At 47.9% G+C, this 22,428-nt stretch overlaps 1 protein-coding gene across 1 annotated transcript; it reads right to left on the reverse strand.

The window, feature by feature from the left end:
* Positions 1 to 224: 224 nt before the first annotated feature.
* Positions 225 to 19,056, reverse strand: GIPC3 (GIPC PDZ domain containing family member 3; the record flags this gene model as incomplete). Its single annotated transcript, XM_083350326.1, has 6 exons — positions 225 to 373; positions 1,594 to 1,675; positions 2,086 to 2,198; positions 15,776 to 15,956; positions 17,468 to 17,653; positions 18,751 to 19,056. 6 exons carry the CDS (start codon positions 19,054 to 19,056, stop codon positions 225 to 227), a joined length of 1,017 nt encoding a protein of 338 aa, XP_083206452.1.
* Positions 19,057 to 22,428: the final 3,372 nt, after the last annotated feature.

Raw genomic sequence — 22,428 nt, forward strand, 5'->3', positions numbered from 1 at the left:
ACTGCATGCAGGTAAGTTCCTTCAACCCCAATAGGAGAGCATGTGGTCATTGGTGCTACTGTTTGAAGTCACCCGTGGAAATTTTGCAAATGTGTCATCCTTGAGCTATAGGTTATAATTCTGGATGGAAATCCCAGATGTGAGTGCAAGATACAGAGAATGCCAGAGTAGAGAAAGGAAAAAAGGAAACAGCCTTCATTGCCCAACCGATCTCCTGAAACTACTCAAGAGATTTCCCTGCTCTTGCAAACTGCAGTCCACACCTCTGAGACAAACTCTTCTGGGAAGGTAAATTCACCCAGGAGCAAATCCAGTCCACGAGCAAAGTCTTCAGGGCTCTGGCATTCTTTGGTGATCTCCACCATGCTCGATGCTGTGGAAAGTGGGCCTGAGGTTAGGACTCAGCACTGGGATAAAACATCATTCGGAGCAAAGAGATATTTGGACATGTTCTGGGTGCATTCATAAAAAGGCTGCTAGGGAGGGCCTGGCCTGTGGTGGGACACCCAATTGAAGACAAAGTGTACTCTAGGACAGAGGTCCCCAACCTTTTGGGCACCAGGGACCAGTTCCGTGGAGAGAGGTTTTTCTGCGGACTGGAGATTACGTGGTTTTGTGTGCTGCCTCAACTTGTGGATGGGGCTTTGCTTGTTTGTGCGGACCAGTTGCTGGCATGCCACAGCCCAGTACCGGTCCACGGACTGGGGGTTGGGGGCTCCTGCTCTAGGATATTGTTCAGCATCTCAGTGAGAACCCATGGAGCCCACAGGCCCGCCTGCAAATAAATACGAATGCTGAACTCCAAATCTTCCTCCTTCCGTTATGTATTCAAGATGGACAGTGATTAATATTTATATGTTACTTATATGTAAGGGCGTAGGTCTATACATATGTTGTACATATATGTTTAAATGTGTGTTATGCATGTGTACACTTTGAGAGCAAGCAACAAAATTTCGTTTTCAATGTGTGCCGTTGTGCCCACTATAAAAAATGACAATAAAGGTTATCTAATCTGAAAAAAAAATCTAATTGTGGCATGCTTGCTACCCACTTAATCCAATAGTTAGCCAGGATCCTTGTCTAATTATTAATTTAATCAAGAAGCCTGATGGATACCAATCTAGTGGGCGGTCCACCAGTTCCACCTCCTTAATGGAGGAGATTGGAGGCACATGGGTGTCCAAAGGTGCCACATTATCTACCTTTACGATCATTTTTAGACAAAATTAAGGGAATCTAAAGAATCTAAAGAACACTTTCTAGGACAGTTCTCTTTATCTCTCTTCGTTAGCTTCATTTCACATGCAATCATGTACGAATTGTCTTGCTGTATCAAACTGAAAATCCATCTTCCTCAATAGTCATCCAGATTCAGCACCCTTCTCTACAGCGGTGTTTCTCAACCTTGGCAACTTTAAGATATAGTGGACTTCAACTCCCAGAATTCCCTAGCCAGCAATATGATTCCCCAAATCCAGAATCTGAGGTAGGTGTCTCCTAATCTGGAGGTTCCACCCAGGAAATAGTGAGGCAAGGTGAAAGGAATCTTCACTTTTTTTTCAACCATATCATGCATCATTCCCTACTCACCCAATTCGAGATCACGAATACCCATGTAGCTTTCCAATAAGTCATCCATTTTTTCAGCAGCTTCCTCCTCAAACTCACTTGGCTGTAAACAGAAGAACAAAGGAGATCAAATGGAGCTGAAATGCCAGTGTTGACAGGAAATTCTTATAGTGTTTCTCAGCCTTGGTGACTTTCAGATGTGTGGACTTCAACTTCCAGAATTCTCCAGACAGACAAGATGATTGGGGAATTTTGGGAGCTGAAGTCCATCCGTCTTCAAACTGCCAAGGATAAGAAACATTGGGCTGCACAGAAGCTATGAAATCTGGTGCCTTCTCATGACCTTTCAGAGGCCTTTCCTGCTACAGCTGTCTAGGTACCTAACGGTCATTTTCTTGAGGTTAGCCCTGAGACAATCGGCTCACTTCCAATCAGCCACCAAGTTTCTTATATTCAGTACTATGAGAATATGGGCCCTTGGTTAATTCAATCCCTGTCCCAGAGCATACTCACTGCCTGCTCTATGGTGGCAGTGCCCGTTGCACGCAGCCGTAGTGTCTCCCTTCCGCTGCCTATTTTCCCCTCACTTGAGTTCTTGCTGCTTTGTGTCCTCTGGCCGATCATATCTACAGAGGGGAGGAGAAAAGAAGATCAAGAAGTCAACATCAAAGACAGTGGACATAACAGAAGATGTCTGAGCACAACAAAACTCTTCAACGGAATGAAAAGGTTACAGAATCCGCTTTTTTTTTTGCTAGAACCCCATGAAGTTCATAAACAACTGTGTAAAATAGAAAATAGGGGTGGAATGAAAAATGGCATGGAGACTAGAGGCAGTTGATTATTACACCTTGTAAGGCATCTACTAGGAGAGGAATGCCATTCCTTTGGGCCACTGGCCATATCTGGAATTTGGGGAGCATGTTATGGACACACTCACGAAAGACCAGCTATGGGATGCAGCCACCCACATGTCATTTGCTAAGAAGACTTCTGAGATTTATGAGGTGATGCTATCATACACGTATGTTTTAGGCCAGGGGTAGGCAACCTTGGCTTTTTTGTGACTCGTGGACTTCAACTCCCAAAATTCCATGCTGGCTCAGGAATTCTGGGAGTTGAAGTCCACGAGTCATAAAAGAGCCGAGGTTGCCTACCCCTGTTTTAGGCTAACACTTTGGTAGCATGCTTATCTCCCCTTTAATATTTTTTTTTAAATTAAACACCTCTTTAAAAAATTAAAATTAAGTAGGGCAGAGAACTATGTCAAGGATCGAGAAGTCAGAATGACAGTCATAGGCAGTTCTCAAGCCCTTAAACAAAACTTCAAAGGGTAGGATTATTGGGTCAAACAGAATTAATGACCGACGATAGGAAATGACAGATGATGATGATGATGATGATAAGGTGGGACCACAATATAGACAAATAGAAAAGAAACTAAAGTGCTCTGGAATTCAAACAGACAAGAACCTGTTATATATTGTCTTTTCCCGAAAAAAAAAAATTGTTTTGCCTCCAAAAAGGGCACTAGGCCTTATTTTTGGGGGGTGTTTTTTCCACTCACCTCTGGCACCAACAGTCCCACCCAGCCGGCCCATGTCTGTGGCTGAAGGAGCAGCTTCATTCTGCAGCTGAGAATGGAGTTCCGGACTGCATTTCACAATCAAAGGCCTTTCCAGAAGGCCACTGCAGCCGAGAACCGAGTTATTAATTGAATCCATAGCTTGGTTCTTGGCTGAACCTGGAAAGGCCTCTGACTGGGAAATGCAGGCCTGGGGATGCCACAGAAGAAGTGGGCCAGCAAGGAGAGGCCTGGCTGCAAGGTAAGAGGGTGAAGAGCATATGGGGGCAGCTCCACACCCCCCACCCTAGCTTGATTTTTAGGTGTGTCCCTTGCCCCAGGACTAGGGCTTTATTTTGGGGGTAGGTCTTATATTAGGCCCAACCCCAAAAATCAAGCTAGGGCTTATTTTCAGAGTAAGCCTTACTTTCAGGGAAACACAGTAATACTCCAGACTTAACAATTATTGATTAAAAAAAGACAAAACAATCTGGAGAGTGGCTGTGGCAGTACCTAGAGATAGTAGAAGAGAAAAGAAAGAACTGGAAAAATTCATAAAATTCAAAGACTGGCAAATTTTATTTTTATTTATTATTTTTATTTTATTGGATTTATATACCGCCCTTTCCCGAAGGACTCAGGGCGGTTTACAGGGTATTTAAAACAAAGATCAATACAAACGTTAAAAACAATTTAAAAGATTAAATCAAATCCCTAAAAAATAAAAACCCCAATTAAAATTCTCAGCCTGGGCCCGAGAGCTCAAAGAGCCAGGTCTTCAGGTCCCGCCAAAATGAGCGAAGGTCGGGGGCAGTCCTAAGCTCCGCGGGCAGCTGGTTCCAGAGGGCAGGCGCACCCACTGAGAAGGCCCTCCCCCTGGGTGTTATCCGCCGGCAATCTTTTACCAGCGGCACCCTGAGAAGACCCTCCCTGTGGGAGCGCACTGGACGAAGGGAACTTGATGCTGGCAGCAGGTGTTCCCTCAGATATCCCGGACCCAAGCCATTTAGGGCTTTATAGGTCATCACCAGCACCTTGAATCTCACCCGGAGGGCAACCGGAAGCCAATGCAGCTCGCGGAGTAGAGGTGTTACATGGGAGTATCGGGAGACCCCCATCACAACTCGCACGGCCGCATTCTGCACCAGCTGAAGCCTCTGAGTGGTCCTCAAGGGTAGCCCTATGTAGAGAGCGTTGCAGTAGTCTAAATGGGAGGTCACGAGCGCATGAGTGACTGTGCGTAGGGCATCTCGGTCCAGGTAGGGTCGCAACTGGCGCACCAGGCGAACCTGGGCAAAAGCCCCCCTGGTCACGGCTCCTATATGGTCTTCAAAATTGAGCCGTGAATCCAGGAGGACTCCCAGGTTGCGAGCCCTATCAACGGGAGGTAACACCTCACCCCCCATCGTTAAAGGTGGAATAATCTGGTTAACCCAAGATGCCAATATGCACAGCCACTCAGTCTTGGCAGGATTGAGATGAAGCCTGTTTCTCCCCATCCAGACCTGGACTGCCTCCAGGCAACGGGACATCACGGCGAGGGCATCGCTGGGTTGGTTCGGGGTGGAGAAAAAAGTTGGGTATCATCAGAGTACTGATGATACCCCACCCCGAAACCACGAATGATCTCACCCAGCAGCTTCATATAGATGTTGAACAGGAGGGGCGAGAGAACCGACCCCTGAGGAACTCCACAAACGAGAGGCCTCGGGGTGGATCTCTGCCCTCCCGGGGCTCGATCCCGGATGTCGATACGGCTCTCCGTGCACACACCTGCTGCCATTCCCTATCGTCGTGGGGATTTGAAACCCCACCCCAACACATCCAGAACCAGCAGCCTCTACCCCAAACCCCATCCCGCCGGGACCACAAACCGGCCCGGACTGAGTGCCGGTTAATAATTCCCTCCCCACCATCACCCTCCCTAACCTTTTAAAATAACCGGCTAAAAAGTAAATCAGAGGCTTCTTAATACGTCTCCGCTCAAGGCCCCTATCTAAGCCCAACCACCTCTCGGGGTCCCAACAATTGGGCCCGTCATTAAGGGAAGCGTAGAAAAGGGCGGCAGGTCGAACACAGGAGGAAGAAACCTTACAGGCATACAAATCGGCTCCAGAGTAATGCAGGTGAACCATACAATAGTAAAAATGTCCACATAGGGCTGATGTTAATAATGGGTGGATCGATGATATTGATGATATTAAGTCCGTTAGGTATACCACAGTCCATCAGTCCAGCTCAGCTCTCACCTGAGGTGGTGCTCAGAAAAAGAAACCCCAACCGTCCTCTCACTACGGCTGAGGAGTCCAGCCTGTCATGGACAAAGTAAGGAATCCCAGGGTAAAACCTACCCCAACTGGTCTCCCACACCAGTGGGGCAGTTGATGACCAATCCAAGACCGTCCTCCCACCATGGTCCAGACTCAGGTCCAATCCGGAATATTGATGGGAAGCACTAACCCCCAACCGGGCATTAAAGCGTAACCATGGCCGATCTTCGGGCCATAGTAGTGCCTGCCAACCAGCACAAGGAGAAGGGCCAAGCCCCGGCCGATCTTCAGGCCGCTGGCCATTACCGCCATTCGGGGGGGGGGGGCAAAAACATCCCCCCTACAAAAACAATATAACGGCAAGAAGAAGGCATTTCCATCCCCAAATCCAGGCATCTACCAGCAAATCCACGGCAGTAGGACAAAACCACGGCCAACTTCCAGGCCGGGAAGCCACCGCCGCCATTCGGGGGGAGAGGGAGGGCTCTGCACCGCCGAAAACAGCGCCTGCCAGCTGATGTAAAACCAAACTCCAAATCAAATCCCCGGCTCGTCCGATCATCGCCACCGCCCCTCCGACAAGCAGGGGGTATCCACAGCGAGAAAAACAGCAGAGGGAGCCTGTAGAACAAAGCCCTGGCCGATTTCCAGGCCAGGAAGCCACCGCCGCCATTCGGGGGGAGAGGGAAGGCTCTGCGCCGCCGAAAATAGCGCCTGCCAGCTGATATGAGTCCCAAACTCCAAACCAAGTCCCCGGCTCGTTCGATCATCACCATCGCCCCTCCGACAAGCGGGGAGTGTCCACGGCGAGAAAAGCAGCAAAGGGAGCCTGTAGTAAATGGAGAGAGCCTGCAGCAACTTCAATAACCATATGGAAGTCCCGGATAACAAGGCCTGACCATGAACAATCTCCAGGCCGGTAGGCAGACGCCGCTATCCAAAGGGGGAGGGAAAGCTCAGTGCCACCGAAAGCAGCGCCTGGCAGAATGTCTCTGTATCCAACTCCCCCTTAAAACGGTCTACCGTGTCATGCCTCGGTTGGGCCTCCCCAACCGACCCATGTAAATCCCGTTGCGGAGCGCACGGAGCTCAGACTGCAGCCGCCGCCATCTTGGGCAAAAAAAAACTGTGGCAAAAGAAAGCAAAAATAGAATCAATAGTGAAAGGCACCTTGGATGCCATCCCAAAACATCTGGAGCACCACTTGAACGCCACCAGTATTGACGAAATCAGCATCAGTCAATTTCAAATGGCTACTTTACTTGGAACAGTTTATATCCTATAAGATACCTTTAACGCCATCGAATCACAACATCTGTCTATCCCAGGTCCTTGGAAAGAACTAAATAGATGGACAAAATGTAAAATCCACTTTAACCATCTGGCTGACTAGGTGATGTGCAATGACTTGAATTTTTAAAGTGCCATTTTTGAAAGTTAGCAAATTGTATCAAGTCATTGTGTCACATTTTACAGAAGGATTAGTCTGAGGATCAGTAGGGTGTTTCGGAAAGCACTCTGAGCTGGACCATCCATTGGGGAGGTCAAAAAAGTCAAGATGGCCTTTACAACTGTGTGACTGAAGTCCTTTTGTAGGTGTGACACGTGTAAAAATGGAATGGGGCTTCAACCACACAGTCGCAGCAACTGTTTTGACTTTTTATATCCTGCCTGGACACCTTTTGCTCTGAGTTATTCAATCCTTTCCTCCCTTAAAAGGAAAAAAAATGCAGAAAAAATTAAGGAGAAATCTGAAGGGATTCCAAATTGAGCGTGGAGGTATCAGGAGGACACAATATTCCCCTGTGAAATAGTTGAAATAAGGTTGGACAATTGCACAGCAGGAGATTTCTATGAAGCACCCATAACCATCTTAATGATACAAATAGTCCTCAATTTACAACCATAATTAAACCCAACAGGCAGTTGTTAAATGAGTTTTTGCCCCTGTTTATCACCTTTATTGCCACAGTTAAGCAAACCACTGCTTCACAGTTAAGTGAATCAAGTCATTGTTAAACAAATCTAGCTTCCTTCTTTGACTTTGATGCCGGGAGCCAACTGGGAAGGTTATAAATAGTGATCATGTGATCCTAGCTCAGTGCAACTGTCATAACAGCATGGCAGTTGCCAAGTGCCTGAATTTTGATCACAGGACCATGGCGATGTTGCAACAGTTGTAAGAGTGAAAAACAGTCATAAATCAATCATCTATGAAGATTCTCAGACATCCACGTGATAGATGTCCCAAAAATGCTTTTTTCACGAGGCAACTGGACTTTCTTGTTTTATTTTGAAGACGTTTCGCTTCTCATCCAAGAAGCTGAAGAAGCTGCTTGGATGAGAAGCAAAATGTCTTCAAAGAAAAAATAAGGAAGTCCAGTTGCCTCATGAAAAAAGCATCTTTGGGACAGTCATAAATCACTTTATTCAGTGTCATTGTAACTTCAAACGATTACTGCAATATACTCAAAAACATAATGACAGCTGTCACAGGCCGCTTTTTCGCGGCCGCACTGACAGCTGTCAAAAGACCACGCATGCGCAGCCGCTCACGCGGCCTACAAATACACGCGGCCGTTTGACAGCTGTCAAACGGCGCGCATGCGCACTTCAACCCGAACTGTCAAACGCGCGGCAAGCCCTTGGCGGCCGCCGCGAGCTGTCAAAGTTGGCGCATGCGCAGTAGCGGCGGCGAGCTGTCAAAACGCCGGCCGCGCGCCAAAACCAGCTGACGGGATCCCCCGCCTAGCTAACTAGCTAGCGTTGTCTCTGGGGAGATTCTGCCCTAACAGCTGACCAATTGGCCCCCTGTTCTTGGCGGGAAAACGGGCCCAGCTGATTCGCTGTCCCGTTTGACAGCCGCCTATATAAGGCATGTTCGCCCCTGTTCTGTTGTCCGGGCTGACTAAATAAACTAGTTGAACGAAGACGTGTCTCCCTCGTCCTTCCTGCCGCTAATCCACCTGGCGACGAGGATGGGATCCCGGTACTAGCTGAAGTCACAGCCCTGGAAGTCGCTGTCCGGTCAACGCTGAAGTCACTAGCTAAGTCACCGACCGGACAAGCTGAACATCCGGGCGCCCTAAGTACCACGGACCCAGCATGGCAAACCTAGGACATGTGAGGGAGTTCGACGTCCGGCACCCAGAAGGATGGGAGTCGCATTGGGGCCAGGTTGAGGGGTACCTCCTCGTAAACAAAATCACGGAGGACCGCCACAAGGCCGCCGCGCTCCTGTGCCTCAGCGGGCCGGCAGTTTACGACATCGCTGTCGGCCTCTGCAGCCCGGACCCAGTCGCCACTATTCCGTACGCCGAGCTCACTGACCGCCTCAGCAAACATTTCATGCCAAGGCGGTCGGAGCTGTATTGGCGACTCTACTTCGCCCGACGGAAGCAGCAACCAGGTGAAACCTCCACCGCCTTCATCGCGGCCGTCAGACACGCCGCCCGCAAGTGCCATTTTCCCGACCTGGAGGACCGAATTCGCGATCAGGTCATCGCCGGTCTCCTAAACGCGCGTCTGCAGAGGAAGCTCGTGGCAAGGCCCACAATGGACCTCGCAGAGCTCACCCTAGAAATAATGGCGTACGAAGACAGCCACCGCGACGAGGCAGAGGCGTTCGGAGAAGACTCGGGCACCACCGTCCATCAAGCCCGGGAGCTTGACCAAGGACCCTCGGAGCCTAACTCCGGGGTCGATGCAATCCTCTCCCGTTTCAACCGGATGGTCGCCGGCCGGGAAAGGAACCGCAACCAGGACCGACAGACAGCCCCCAACGCGAAGAAAACGCTGACCAACGCCAGGGCGAAGTGCGCAAGCTGCGGCGGAAGCCATGCCAGAGCTACCTGCAGGTTTAGGAACGCGAAGTGCCACGGCTGTGGCAAAACCGGCCACATCCGATCAGCCTGTCGCAGCCTAAACCGGGAGACCCTCCATGACCTTGATGAGATCCCCGCAGGTAGGACCGCCCCTCCCCGCCCTCCCCCGGGGGTTGTAGAGTCCGTATGCTCCCTAACAAAAGCTCCCGCTAACAACATCCCCAGAGCCAAAGTTAGAACGTGGGTAAAAATACAAGGAATCCCCTGTGAAATGGAGGTCGATTCAGGATCCTCCGTTTCCATCCTGTCAGGGGACACCCTCCAGAAAATAGCCAACAGAACCAATCACCGCATCCCCATTCAACCCTCCAGGGTCTTGCTGGCAGATTTTCAAGGGGCGCAGATAGATTTAAAGGGACAGGCCGTCCTGAAAATCGAATTTAAAAAATTCTCAGGCCACTTAACAGCCCAAATAACAAAGCAACCAAGAACTAGCTTAATAGGATTAGATTGGTTTGAGGCATTAGGCATTCGCCTCGAAGGGACAAACCGCATCCAAACCAATTCTCTAGAAAATATCTGCAAAAAATTTGCGGATGTGTTTGACGGCTCACTGGGCAAATACAACGCCCCCCCCATTGACCTCAAGTTCAAACCGGAGGTCGGACCAATTAGAATTAAAGCCAGGAAAGTTCCCTTCGCCCTAAAACCAAAAATAGACAGGGAATTAGACCGCTTGCTGAAGCTAGGAGTCCTAGAACCCACTGACAGCGGGACTTGGGAAACCCCCATAGTGACACCTGTCAAACCCAATGGTGAAGTGAGAATCTGCGCAGACTATAAAGCGACCCTCAACCGCGCACTCAATCCCCACGCATACCCAGTCCCATCAGTTAGAGATGTTCTTTCAGAAATTGGGTCGGGCTCCATTTTTGCCAAATTAGACCTGGCACATGCTTTCCTGCAACTCCCTGTAACCAGGGAAACCGCAGAAGCCCAAACCATAGTGACGCACAGAGGGGCGTTCAAAGTGAACCGCCTCCAATTTGGCATCTCCGTGGCACCTGGAATATTCCAGGAAGTCATGGAACGAACTCTCAAGGGCATCCCTGGAGTCTGCCCGTATTTTGATGACGTCCTCATCGCGGGCGACTCCACCCACTCACTAGCAACCAGGCTGCATGAAGTCCTCTCAAGGTTCCGCGCAGCTGGACTAAAATTAAAACGGGAGAAGTGCTCAATCGGAGTACCCTCCGCAGAGTTCTTGGGGTACAAAATAGACGGCAAAGGCATTCACCCCACCAATGCAAAAATACAAGCAATACAAGCCGCACCCCCCCAAAAAAATAAAACGGAGCTCCAGGCATTCCTAGGGCTCCTAAACTTTTACCATTCATTTTTGCCCGGAAAAGCCACAATAGCAGAACCACTCCATAGGCTCCTGGACAAAGGGGCTCCCTGGCAGTGGACCCCACTTCATAATGACAGTTTTAAACAGCTAAAACAATTACTCTCCAGCGATACAACCATATCGCACTACAACGAAACCAAACCTCTGTGCATCGCCTGCGATGCTTCACCTTATGGCATCGGGGCAGTCCTCAGCCACTCCCTTAACGATGGCACGCAAGCCCCAATTGCATACTACTCTAGGACACTTTCAAAAACCGAGCGCAACTACGCGCAAATAGATAAGGAAGCCCTGGCTATAGTAGCTGGAATTAAGAAATTCCACGATTACCTCTATGGCAGACCTTTTACAATCTATACAGATCACAAACCTCTCCTAGGCATATTCACATGGGACCGCCAAACCCCGCAAATTTTATCCCCGCGAATGCTTCGCTGGACGACATTCCTATCCGCTTACTCTTATCAACTAATCTACAAGCCTGGAAAGGAAATGTCCCATGCAGACGGCCTCAGCAGGCTCCCACTGCCTCAAATAGACCCTGACCCAGCCCCAGCCGGCCAAGTCCTGGCCATTCAAGAACTCGCGGAATGCCCAGTAACAGCAAAAGACATCGCACACGCCACAACCAGGGACCCCACCCTCAGCAGGGTACTCTCATGGGTCACATCAGGATGGCAATCAACCTGCCCCTGCCCCCCCATCCAACCATATTTTACAAAACGACACGAACTTTCAACACATCTAGGCTGCATCCTCTGGGGATGCAGAGTAATAGTCCCTTCATGCCACAGGGCCAGGGTTCTCCAAACACTACATGAAGGTCACCCTGGCATTTCAAAAATGAAGGCCCTGGCACGCAGTTATGTTTGGTGGCCATCCTTAGACAGGGACATCGAGCAGCATGTAGCCGGCTGCTATCTCTGCCAGCAAACCAGACCCTCCCCTCCACACGCCCCAGTTCACAAATGGGAAATCACTTCCAATCCTTGGTCCCGCATCCACCTCGATTATGCAGGACCATTCCAGGGACAAACCTTTTTAATCATTGTAGATAGTTACTCTAAATGGCTGGAGGTTCTCCCGGTTTCAAGCACCACATCAGAGGCCACCATTCAAGCATTAAGGGGAGTTTTTGCCACCCACGGTCTTCCAGATGTCATAATTACTGACAATGGGCCTCAATTTACCTCCCGTGACTTCCAGATCTTCACGAGGAGGAACTGTATTAGACACTCAACATCGGCCCCGTTCCACCCGTCCAGTAATGGCCTCGCAGAGGTCATGGTGAAGACCACCAAGGACTCTCTGCGCAGAATGATCGTCAGAAACTGGCACCGCCGACTCGCCCGCTTCCTCCTCGCACACCACACCACTCCCGTGTCCACCACCGGAAAATCTCCGGCAGAACTGAGATGGGGTCGCCGACTGGTCACTCGACTAGACAGACTGCACCCAGACAGGCCAGCGGCCGAAAAAACCAACGCCCTGCCACACAAAACATTCACTAAAGGACAAAAAGTCTGGGCCCGAAATTATGGGGGAAGGGATAAATGGACCCAGGGGGTGGTTCTCGATCAAACCGGCCCCCTGTCATACACCATCAACGTGGGCAAAGGACTCACATTTAGGAGGCACGCAGACCAGCTTCGCCCCCGGTCACCCCCCAACACCACCACGCCAGAAGTGGCGGCTGAAAATCCCGAACCCCCCAGCGCCGACTACCAGGAAGATACCCCTTGCCATACAGACCCACCGCCCATTCCCCCCGTAGAAGCCCCCGAACCCATAGAAAAACCTGCACCTCGCAGATCTACGCGTCAGAAGAGGCCGCCAGCATACTTGTCGGATTTCGAATGGGCCGGAAGTTCGCCAAGCAGTTCCAACACCAGTTAAAAGTTTACTCAAAGTTATGAGTTCAGTTCAAGGGGGGGGGAAAGGGGTGCAATATACTCAAAAACATAATGACAGCTGTCACAGGCCGCTTTTTCGCGGCCGCACTGACAGCTGTCAAAAGACCACGCATGCGCAGCCGCTCACGCGGCCTACAAATACACGCGGCCGTTTGACAGCTGTCAAACGGCGCGCATGCGCACTTCAACCCGAACTGTCAAACGCGCGGCAAGCCCTTGGTGGCCGCCGCGAGCTGTCAAAGTTGGCGCATGCGCAGTAGCGGCAGCGAGCTGTCAAAACGCCGGCCGCGCGCCAAAACCAGCTGACGGGATCCCCCGCCTAGCTAACTAGCTAGCGTTGTCTCTGGGGAGATTCTGCCCTAACAGCTGACCAATTGGCCCCCTGTTCTTGGCGGGAAAATGGGCCCAGCTGATTCGCTGTCCCGTTTGACAGCCGCCTATATAAGGCATGTTCGCCCCTGTTCTGTTGTCCGGGCTGACTAAATAAACTAGTTGAACGAAGACGTGTCTCCCTCGTCCTTCCTGCCGCTAATCCAATTACTAAACAAATAGTTTTAAGTCAAGGACTATCTGTGCATATTTCCCTCACGGAAATGGACAACTTCTAACCATACAGCTCTGAGCATCCTGCACTATGGACCACGCTGGCTATGACTGCTGGAAGCTGTTATCTGCCCTCATACGAGGAGCACAGATTCCCATGCCAACCTCTTTTTAGCAGCCTAAATTAGAAAGGAAAACAAGAGAGTTTGGTTTGGTTTTTTCGCTTGTCGCAATCAACTTCAACCTAGAATCAGTCTGAGATCCCAAACCATATTTTTAACCAAAGCTGAATTAAATTAACTACATGGCTCTAACAATCCTTGTTTAAAAGCCCAATATGCAATCTGGGAATTATTCTCATCCGTGACATTCTTTCAAAATGGCTGGTCAAACTGTTCTGCTTATTATTATTTCAGTAAGGTTACAATATACATCAGCTGCTCCTAAGGAAAGATCAGCTCCTTGGGGAGCTGGTAATATTTAGAATTTCCATAAGACAGCAACCTTGCTTTCCAGACTCCAAGAAGGATGATTTTCTAACCCTGATCTGACTTCCTGCTTGATATAAATAAAAGGAAGAGAAAGGAAGGGAGAAAGATATGAAAACCAGGGAAAAACAAGAAAGAAACCACGAGAGGCTTTAACCAAGACTGGATTTTTATAACCTAATCTAAGGCTGTTAAACAATTTTAAGCAAAACCAAAGCTTAAAAGAACACACAAATAAAGGAGAAAACAATCCTGAACAGCAACAATCAAAGCAGCAAATAAAATGAAGACTAAAGCAAAAAAAAGTATTTCCTGCCTCAAATAATTAAACAACAAACAAACAATGCAAGTATCAATTCTTTGGGGAAGCTTTTCATAGTCTTGGTGCCCCTGTAGAGAAGACTCTGTCCCTTGCTTTCACCAATTTATCCACTGTTGACGATGGGCTATAACAAAAGACCTCTGAAATAGATCTTAAATTACAGCAAGATCAACATGGGAAAAAGGGACTATTCAGATATTTAAAACAGTTTGGATTCTATAGATAAGAACCAGCATTATGAACTGAGCCCAAAGGAAAATGGCAACCACTACAACTGGCATTTTGTTTAAATTTGAGACAGAACTGCTGATGAAGTAAGATGAGTACAGGTAGTCCTCGACTTACAACCATTCATTTAGTGACCGTTTGAAGTTACAGCGGCACAGAAAAGAGTGACTTATGATGGTTTTCATACTTACGACCATTGCATGGTCCATGGTCACTGATCAAAATTCAGATGCTTGGCAACTGACTCGTATTTATGACGGTTGCTGCATCCCAGGGTCATGTGGTCCCCTTTTGCAACTTTCTGATAAGCAAAGTCAATGGAGAAGCCAGATTCATTTAGCACCCAGGTTACTAACTTAACCGCTGCAGTGATTCACTTAACAACTGTGATAAGCATGGTTGTAAAATGGGGCAAAACTCACTTAACAAATGTCTCACTTAGCAAACTAAATTTTGGACTCAGCTGTAGTCATACGTGAAGGGCTACCTGCAAAACAGGTAGTCTTTTTATCTATAGAGACTGTGGATTCTCCACCTCTGAAGGTTTTTAAGAAAACATTTCATAAGAGATTTGATTGGTTTTCCTGCAGGTTGCAGAGGGTTGGACTAGATCAGGGGTAGGCAACCTTGACTCTTTTATGACTTGTGGACTTCAGCTCCCAGAATTCCTGAGCCAGCGTGGCTCAGCTTGGAAACCTCTCCCTTTCCCCTCAGCGTGGCTGGCTCAGGAATTCTGGGAGTTGAAGTCCACGAGTCATAAAGCAGCCTAGGCCTAGGCCAGGGGTAGGCAGCCTTGGCTCTTTTATGACTCGTGGACTTCAACTCCCAGAATTCCTGAGCCAGCATAGCTCAGCTTGGAAACCTCTCCCTTTCCCCTCAGCATAGCTGGCTCAGGAATTCTGGGAGTTGAAGTCCACAAATCATAAAAGAGCCAAGGTTGCCTACCCCTGGACTAGATGATCCTTGTGGTCCTTTCCAAATCTACAGTTTTATTATTCCATATTTCATTCTGTATAACTCTTCCAAACCTTCACCTTCATCTACTAAACCTGTCAGCTCAGCTGATCAGCAAGAGTACAAGATGAAGCACCCCTGATCATGATTACAATCCCTCCTTTATGGCTTGTGACATCCATTGGCCTCTTTCTGAACACGAGTTTAGTGCTCTTCTGAAAGAGTGTTAAACCAATGTCCAAAAGAACCTGGAGAAAGGCCGCAGATATGGAGGAGGGTATAAAAAGAGGCTGAAGCCTCTCTGTACCTCAGTTCTACTGGGCAATTTTACAGGTGACTAAACCTGTGTTCAACGAACCCATCAACACTGGGATCAACCATGCATTAAAGAGAAGGATTAGTAATTATTTTTCTTGCTGTCAGGAATGCTCAACAGGAAGGAAAAAGCAGGAAGAAGGAAAAAGTCCTAATACTCAGCTCTCATCAATGAAGCAGAAAAGAGCTAGATCATCAGAAGAGAAAAAACAATACTTTATGCATTTGATTTTGCTGGCTCAAGAACTATTGGAGGGCACTTTAAAGTGACTGAGTGGCTGTTCCTCAGTGATGCCGGGCTGCGTTGCTAGGCCCATGCCAGGTGGGACTCTGCAGTCCTGCCTCTCCTCAGTGCTCAGATATCCACTCACCAAAAGCTCGTTTAGGCTGCACCAAGCGCAAAGTAAATGGCTGTGCCTGGGGCATCTCGCGCAACATCTTGGCAACTTCGTAGTGGCGGCATCCAACAATGGTGTGGTCGTTAATGGCTTCAATGCTGTCCCCAACAGAGACCGTTGGAGTGCGGTTCATTATGCTACCTTCCTTAATACGCTATAAAATGGGGAAGTAGAAAAGGGAAAGATTAGAAAGAGAAAAATCCTATTTAAGGCCTAATGACCTTAACAGATCTTGAAAAGCGAGGTAGGTAGGAGCAGCATTTTTTCTCAGCTTTAGCAACTTGTAGATGTCTGGACTTCAACTCCCAGAATTCCCCAGTGAGCATGCTAACTGAGGAATTCTGAGAGTTGAAGTTCAGATATCTTCAAGTTGCTAAGGTTGAGAAACACTGGTGACAGGATGTGGTAAAAATGTCAAAATGGCAGCTGCCGCAGCACAATCAAACTTCCACCTATTTTTTTAAACAGGCAAAGCTTTGAGAGCTCTGGCGTAAGGGAGATTGGCATAACCTATTTCATGGAGAGAATAGGATTGGAGCAAGTTGTGGAAACCAACTATACCAGTTTGGACTGTTTAGAGCAGGGCTTTTCAACCTTTTCACCCACTGTACCACTTTTAGGATATGGCAACATCCGAGTACCACCAGTCGCCTAGCAAGGTGTCAAAAACTTGATGACAAAAAGAAAAAAAAGTGATGAAGTACAGGTAGTCCTCGACTTACAACAATTTGCTGAGTGACTGTTCAAAGTTACAATGGCACTGACAAAAGTGCCCCCCAAGCCACAGCCGAGCAAGACACCTGCCTGCCTGCCCAGCGGCGCTCTTTCTCCTGTCTGAGGTTTTCATTGTTGTGAGCATTTCTGTTGAGGATTGGCAGGGGGTGGGTGGGATGGGGTGGGGGTGTTTGGTTTTTATTCCCCTCCCCATCTGCTGGGTGGTTGCAGCAGGTTTTGGTCACTTCACATGACTCTGGGACACTGACCGTCATAAATATGAATCAGTTGCCAAGCATCTGAATGTAAATCACCCTGGAGATGCTACAACATTCCAGCTGATCGGCGCTTCTTCTGGGCTCAGAAGAAGTGCCAGGATCAGCGCCGAGCTCCAGCTGGAGCCTGGCGCTGATCCTGGTGCTTCCATTGAGCCCTGACAGCCCTGAAGAAGCGCTGATCCTGGTGCTTCTGCTGAGCCCTGACAGCCCGGCAGCTCCAGCTATCTCTCACTCAGGCTTGTGCGGTGCTGCCACCGGTTCAGCTCATTCCCCTCCCCCACTACCACTTTTCTAGGATGGTCACGTATCACCTGCCAGGTGCCAATGTACCACAGGTGGTACCCGTACCACTGGTTGAAAAGCCCTGGTTTAGAGGACAGGTACAATAAATGCAACATGAATAACTGAGAGGAAAATGGGGACAGAACCTAATGGGCACAAGCTGAAAATGGATTTTACTGACATAGTGAATCTTCTGGAATAATTTATTTATTAGATTTGTGTGCTGCCCATCGTGTCTATTTCATCCAGTCCCCATAAAAATCGCCTCATGTTGTCATGTTGTCAGTTATTATTCCTCCTTGCCAACACTGAGAAACACCGGCCCTGCAGATAGAAGCATAGCTATTGAAAATCACCATGTCAGTCTTTTACCCTATTCCCGAAGACCTACCTTGATGAAAGCATAGCCAGCTCCATTATCGGTGATAGTAAGTCCCAGAGCATCCTCTGTTTTGGTGACTTCCACCTCCTTGGTATCACCGCGGACATGAGCGAAAATGAAATCCTCCAAACCAATCTGGCCGCCCAGCAGTTTCTGCATATCTACCTTGTGGGTGTTCAAAGTGCAGAACAGGATCTGGAGAGATGTGCAAATGCATTTATATGTTATACTCAGAAAAGGTCTCTGTGCAAGAAGTCAAAAGGTCAGAAAAGCCTTTTGGAGGGCAAAGCCTTTTGGAGCCCTCTTATTGCTCTTGCTTTTAGAAGGAGAAATGGTAAGATTAAAGTGGGGAGGAAAAGATGGGAGTTCTTACAGACATCTTCACCCTGGACTGGAAAAGACAGACAGACAGACAGACAGACAGACAGACAGACACACACACACACACACACACACACACACACACACACACACACACACACCGCATAAGCAAAACTACATTTGAGGATATTCTTCCCTAGTAATGCTTTTCTCCATCCTTCCGCCTGTCTCCCATCTTCTCCCGCTGTAGACTGTAAGCCTTGTGTGAACTGAGCTTTCATGGGCCCAAACAGCTCCCCTGTCGCATTGCTACCCACTCTGTGTCTGCTTCCAGACACAGTGAAAGCTCTTCAGTTGCCCCTTTATGCCTTCTCATCTCCAATCCCTCTTTGGTCCTGGAACCTGATAATTAACCCTTTGTATTTCCTCTTCCTGTTCTGTTATCCTGAGCTATTTCATGGTCTTTTTCCCTTGGCCTCTTTGTTCTTTGTTATGTGTGATACTGGAGCTTTTTTCCCACAATATCTACACAATAAATACCTCTCTCTTTGGACAAAATGCTAAGCTTTTCATTTTGTCACTGTATATTCTTAATTGGATGCTTGCTGCATCAGCACACATTTCTGTGATCCTTCCTTCCTTCCTTCCTTCCTTCCTTCCTTCCTTCCTTCCTTCCTTCCTTCCTTCCTTCCTTCCTTCCTCCCTTCCTTCTCCTTCTTACATTTTTCTTCCTTCCTTTCTCCCCCCTTCCTTTCCTCCCTCTCTCCCTCCCTCCCAGTAAAAAATTAACATAGACTACAGTACAGTAACACTGAACATCTAACTACCCATCATAGGCATTTGAACCTGGCATCCTTGCCTAATGCTTTGGTAAATCTTTTCAGTGCCAAGGATCAGGTACTTGGCTGAAAGTCTGAGAGCCCGGCCGTTTCCTTCAATGCTGCCAGCACACTAAGTGGCCCCACCTTTACCTCTGTTGAGGAGATGTCAAAGACCTCTGCAATTTTGGCATAGAGCTCCTTAACATTGGTGAACCCCTCAATCTTGGCAGTGGGGCTCCCGTGGGCCAGCTGAGTGTGGAAGATGAGCCGAGGCCGGACCCGGGGCGGGGGTGGTCCTGGAGCTGCGCTGTTCTGGCTGGGAGCAGCTCTTCCCCGTTCTGCAGGGGGCCGAGAGCCTCCAATCTCCTGGGCCACACCGTTTTCCATGGGGGACCCCTTCTGCTGTCCTGTGTTGTCTTTCTTGCACTGCTTTCCAGACTTGCGTAGCATTGACATGCCGGGTGTTTGAACAATGGGGACGATGGCCTCGATTAAATTATTGATGCTGCAGGTGGAACAGCAAAACCGTAAGGCGATCCCAGCTTTGGTAAGCTACTTGGAAACCCGATCTCCCACCTTCCAGTGGACAGTTCAGTTTGGTGAGCTGCACCTGTTCCTGAAGATGCCACTGCCCAGTCACAGGAGACACACATGCAGGAAGCTACAGGAGAAAAATGCCCGATCTGTCAACCTGAATCACACGAACGTGCAAACTATTTCTGTCTCTAGGTGTTTGCAGATGCTATTAGTTTCTCTAGGGAATGCAGATGTTTTGCTGGTATACCTGGAGCACATGAGGCCCAGTTGCTCACTTCTTTTATTTATGAAAAACAATTTGTGCCTGATTTTCTCAGAGACTGTTAAAATGTCTATGTTGTTTTTGCATTACAGGTAGCCCTTGACTTACAACCGGCTGCTTAGCGACTATTCAAAATTAGACACCTCGCGCGCCCCCCTTAAAAAAGCTAATTATGACCCAGTTCTGAAGTTCTGATGGCTGGACCTCTCCTGTGGCCATATGACCAGTTTTGAGCAACTGATAACTGGCCCTCATTTATGACTGTTTGCAGCATCCTGCAGTCACTTTACCATGGTTTACAACCTTTTAACCGAAAACTGGCATTTATTCCTGGTTTTCAGCAAAATACCCTAGAGCCAACAATGGGTTCTCTTAACGACTGCCACATTTGCTTTACAACCACAGCAAAAAAGGTAATAAAATCACATTTATAAGCTATTTGGCAAGCTCCATTTCAACTTCTCCCCTCAAGACGGATGCTATAGGGCAGAGGGCCCCAGTCACTCATGCGCTCGTGACCTCCCGTTTAGACTACTGTAACGCTCTCTACATGGGGCTGCCCTTGAGGACCACCCGGAGGCATCAACTGGTGCAGAATGCGGCCACGCGAGTCGTGATGGGGGTCTCCCGATACTCCCATGTAACACCTCTACTCCGCGAGCTGCATTGGCTTCCAGTTGCCCTTCGGGTGAGATTCAAGGTGCTGGTGATGACCTATAAAGCCCTAAATGGCTTGGGTCCGGGATATTTGAGGGAACACCTGCTGCCAGCATCAAGTTCCCTTCGTCCAGTGCGCTCCCACAGGGAGGGTCTCCTCAGGGTGCCGCCGGTTAAAGATTGCCGGCGGGTAACACCCAGGGGTAGGGCCTTCTCAGTGGGTGCGCCTGCCCTGTGGAACCAGCTGCCTGCGGAGCTTAGGACTGCCCCCACCCTCCGTTCTTTCCGCCGGGACCTGAAGACCTGGCTCTTCGAGCTCTCGGGCCCAGGCTGAGAATATTTTTAATTCTAATTTTAACTGGGTTTTAATTTTCTCAGGGTTCTATTTAATCTCTTTTAATTTGTTTTAACATTTGTATTGACTGTTTTTTAAATGCCCTGTAAACCGCCCTGAGTCCTTCGGGAAAGGGCGGTATATAAATCTAAATAAATAAATAAATAAATAAACCTTTTGGGCACTCGGGACCAGTTGTGTGGAGAGAGGTTTTTCCACAGACCAGACGGAGCATGGTTTTGTGTGCTGCCTGCATCCCGCAGATGGGGCTTTGCTTGTTTGTGCAGACTGGTTGCTGGCATCCTGCGGCCCAGTACTGGTCCAAGGACCAGGGGTTGGGAACCCCTGCTATAGGGCATTACATCCCAAAAGAACCAAATCCAAAGAGAGTTTTTTTGCCCCATGCTATCACTCTGCTAAACTACTAATTCCAACAACACTGTCTTATGCCCTGGGATGTCAAACCACCTAGCTGGGCTATATTACCTATTATCCTTCTCATCTTCCCTATTAACTATTTCCTTAACTTCTTATGACTATAATTTTCTTGTTTGTATCTCATGATTTATGTTGATTGCTTTTATTAGTACCCTATTATGATTTAAGTTGATGTTTTTAGTGACTATCATTGAGTATGGTATCTTATGATTTATGATTGTATTTTATGATTATGATCATGATTTATCACTTGTTGCTTGTATTTACCATGCTGAGAGCTTATGCTCCAGAGACAAATTCCTTGTTTGTCCAATCACACTTGGCCAATAAAGAATTCTATTCTATTCTATAAAGAATAGAAGAAACATAGAATTTGGATAGTTTCCGAAGGATTACAAATAAGCTTGTGCCACTTTAAGAGTTTACAAATGATGCAGAGATTATAGCTGGGAGAAAGTAGGGTATGGTTCAGAGCTATTGCTTCAAGGGAAGCTGAGAATTGTAGAAGAGAAAATGATAGTCAGGGTTATTTACAGTGTGCTGAAATTGGAGTTTCATTTTGCAGGACCCAGGAAGAGAGCCTTTTCTGCTGTGGTGTCTGTCCTGTGGAATATTATATACAGTATACACATCTTAAATTGGCCCCAATCCTCCTGCCTTTTAAGAAGGCCCTGAAGACACAGCGCTACCACTGTGTCTGGGGGTCTGGCAAAGATGAAGGGCTTCTTATAGTGGTTATATTGAATTGAAAAACTGACATAATGAATTCTGCTAGTGATCAAGATTTTATTTTTTAAACTGATTGACAGTTTAACTTGCTTTCCTCTTTTTACCTGTTCTTAGCCACCCAGAATTGCTTAGATGAGAGGTACTGCCATACAAATCAAATAAATAAGAACATTGACAGCCCAGCCTGTAATATGTCGGGGAGTACAGGAATTGTATTTTGCTAGCCCCAAATCTGAAAATATTCTGAGGAAATTAACAATGGGAGTGAATGACCCATATTTTCTTGAAGCGATGAGCTGATTACCGAACAATAGATACCAGCATCGCAAATCCACTCCACATAGTTTCATCAGGCAGAATCGGGGAAAAATCCTCCTGGGCATGAAGGCATAATGTAATCTTTCTTTCTTTCTTTTGTAGGAAGAAAAGTCTTCGTCATGGTTCCTCCAAGCGGGGAATAAACATGGCAACTGCTTTGGGAAGAAGGTTGTAGTTTATTGCAGAGGAAAGCCAAACAGAAAGATGGATCCAACAGAAAAAGAATGGCTGAGCACATGTGGGTAGTGGGTTTTTATACCCCCTGGACTCTATTGTCTGGAGTTATTTCCTGTTTCAAGCTTTATATTTCCTTTGTCACGTATTCTGTCCTTAGCCTAGGTGTGCCCCTCTAGGATTCTTGATGGTTGTGGGTATGTCCTATTATGTCCCCTGCTTCCCTGGGGCTGTGGCTGATGTTGACTCTAGAGATCTTTCTTCCTAATCCCAGTTTCCTGACAAGATTATCACATCTGCATTTCTATAGAGTTGGTTTGTGCTTGGGACAGAGGGACTTGGGGGCAAAGTTGGTTTCTGCTTTTAAAATCCTTTAAGG

Source organism: Vipera ursinii, assembly GCF_947247035.1.
Source record: "Vipera ursinii genome assembly, chromosome: 1".
NCBI lineage: Eukaryota > Metazoa > Chordata > Lepidosauria > Squamata > Viperidae > Vipera > Vipera ursinii.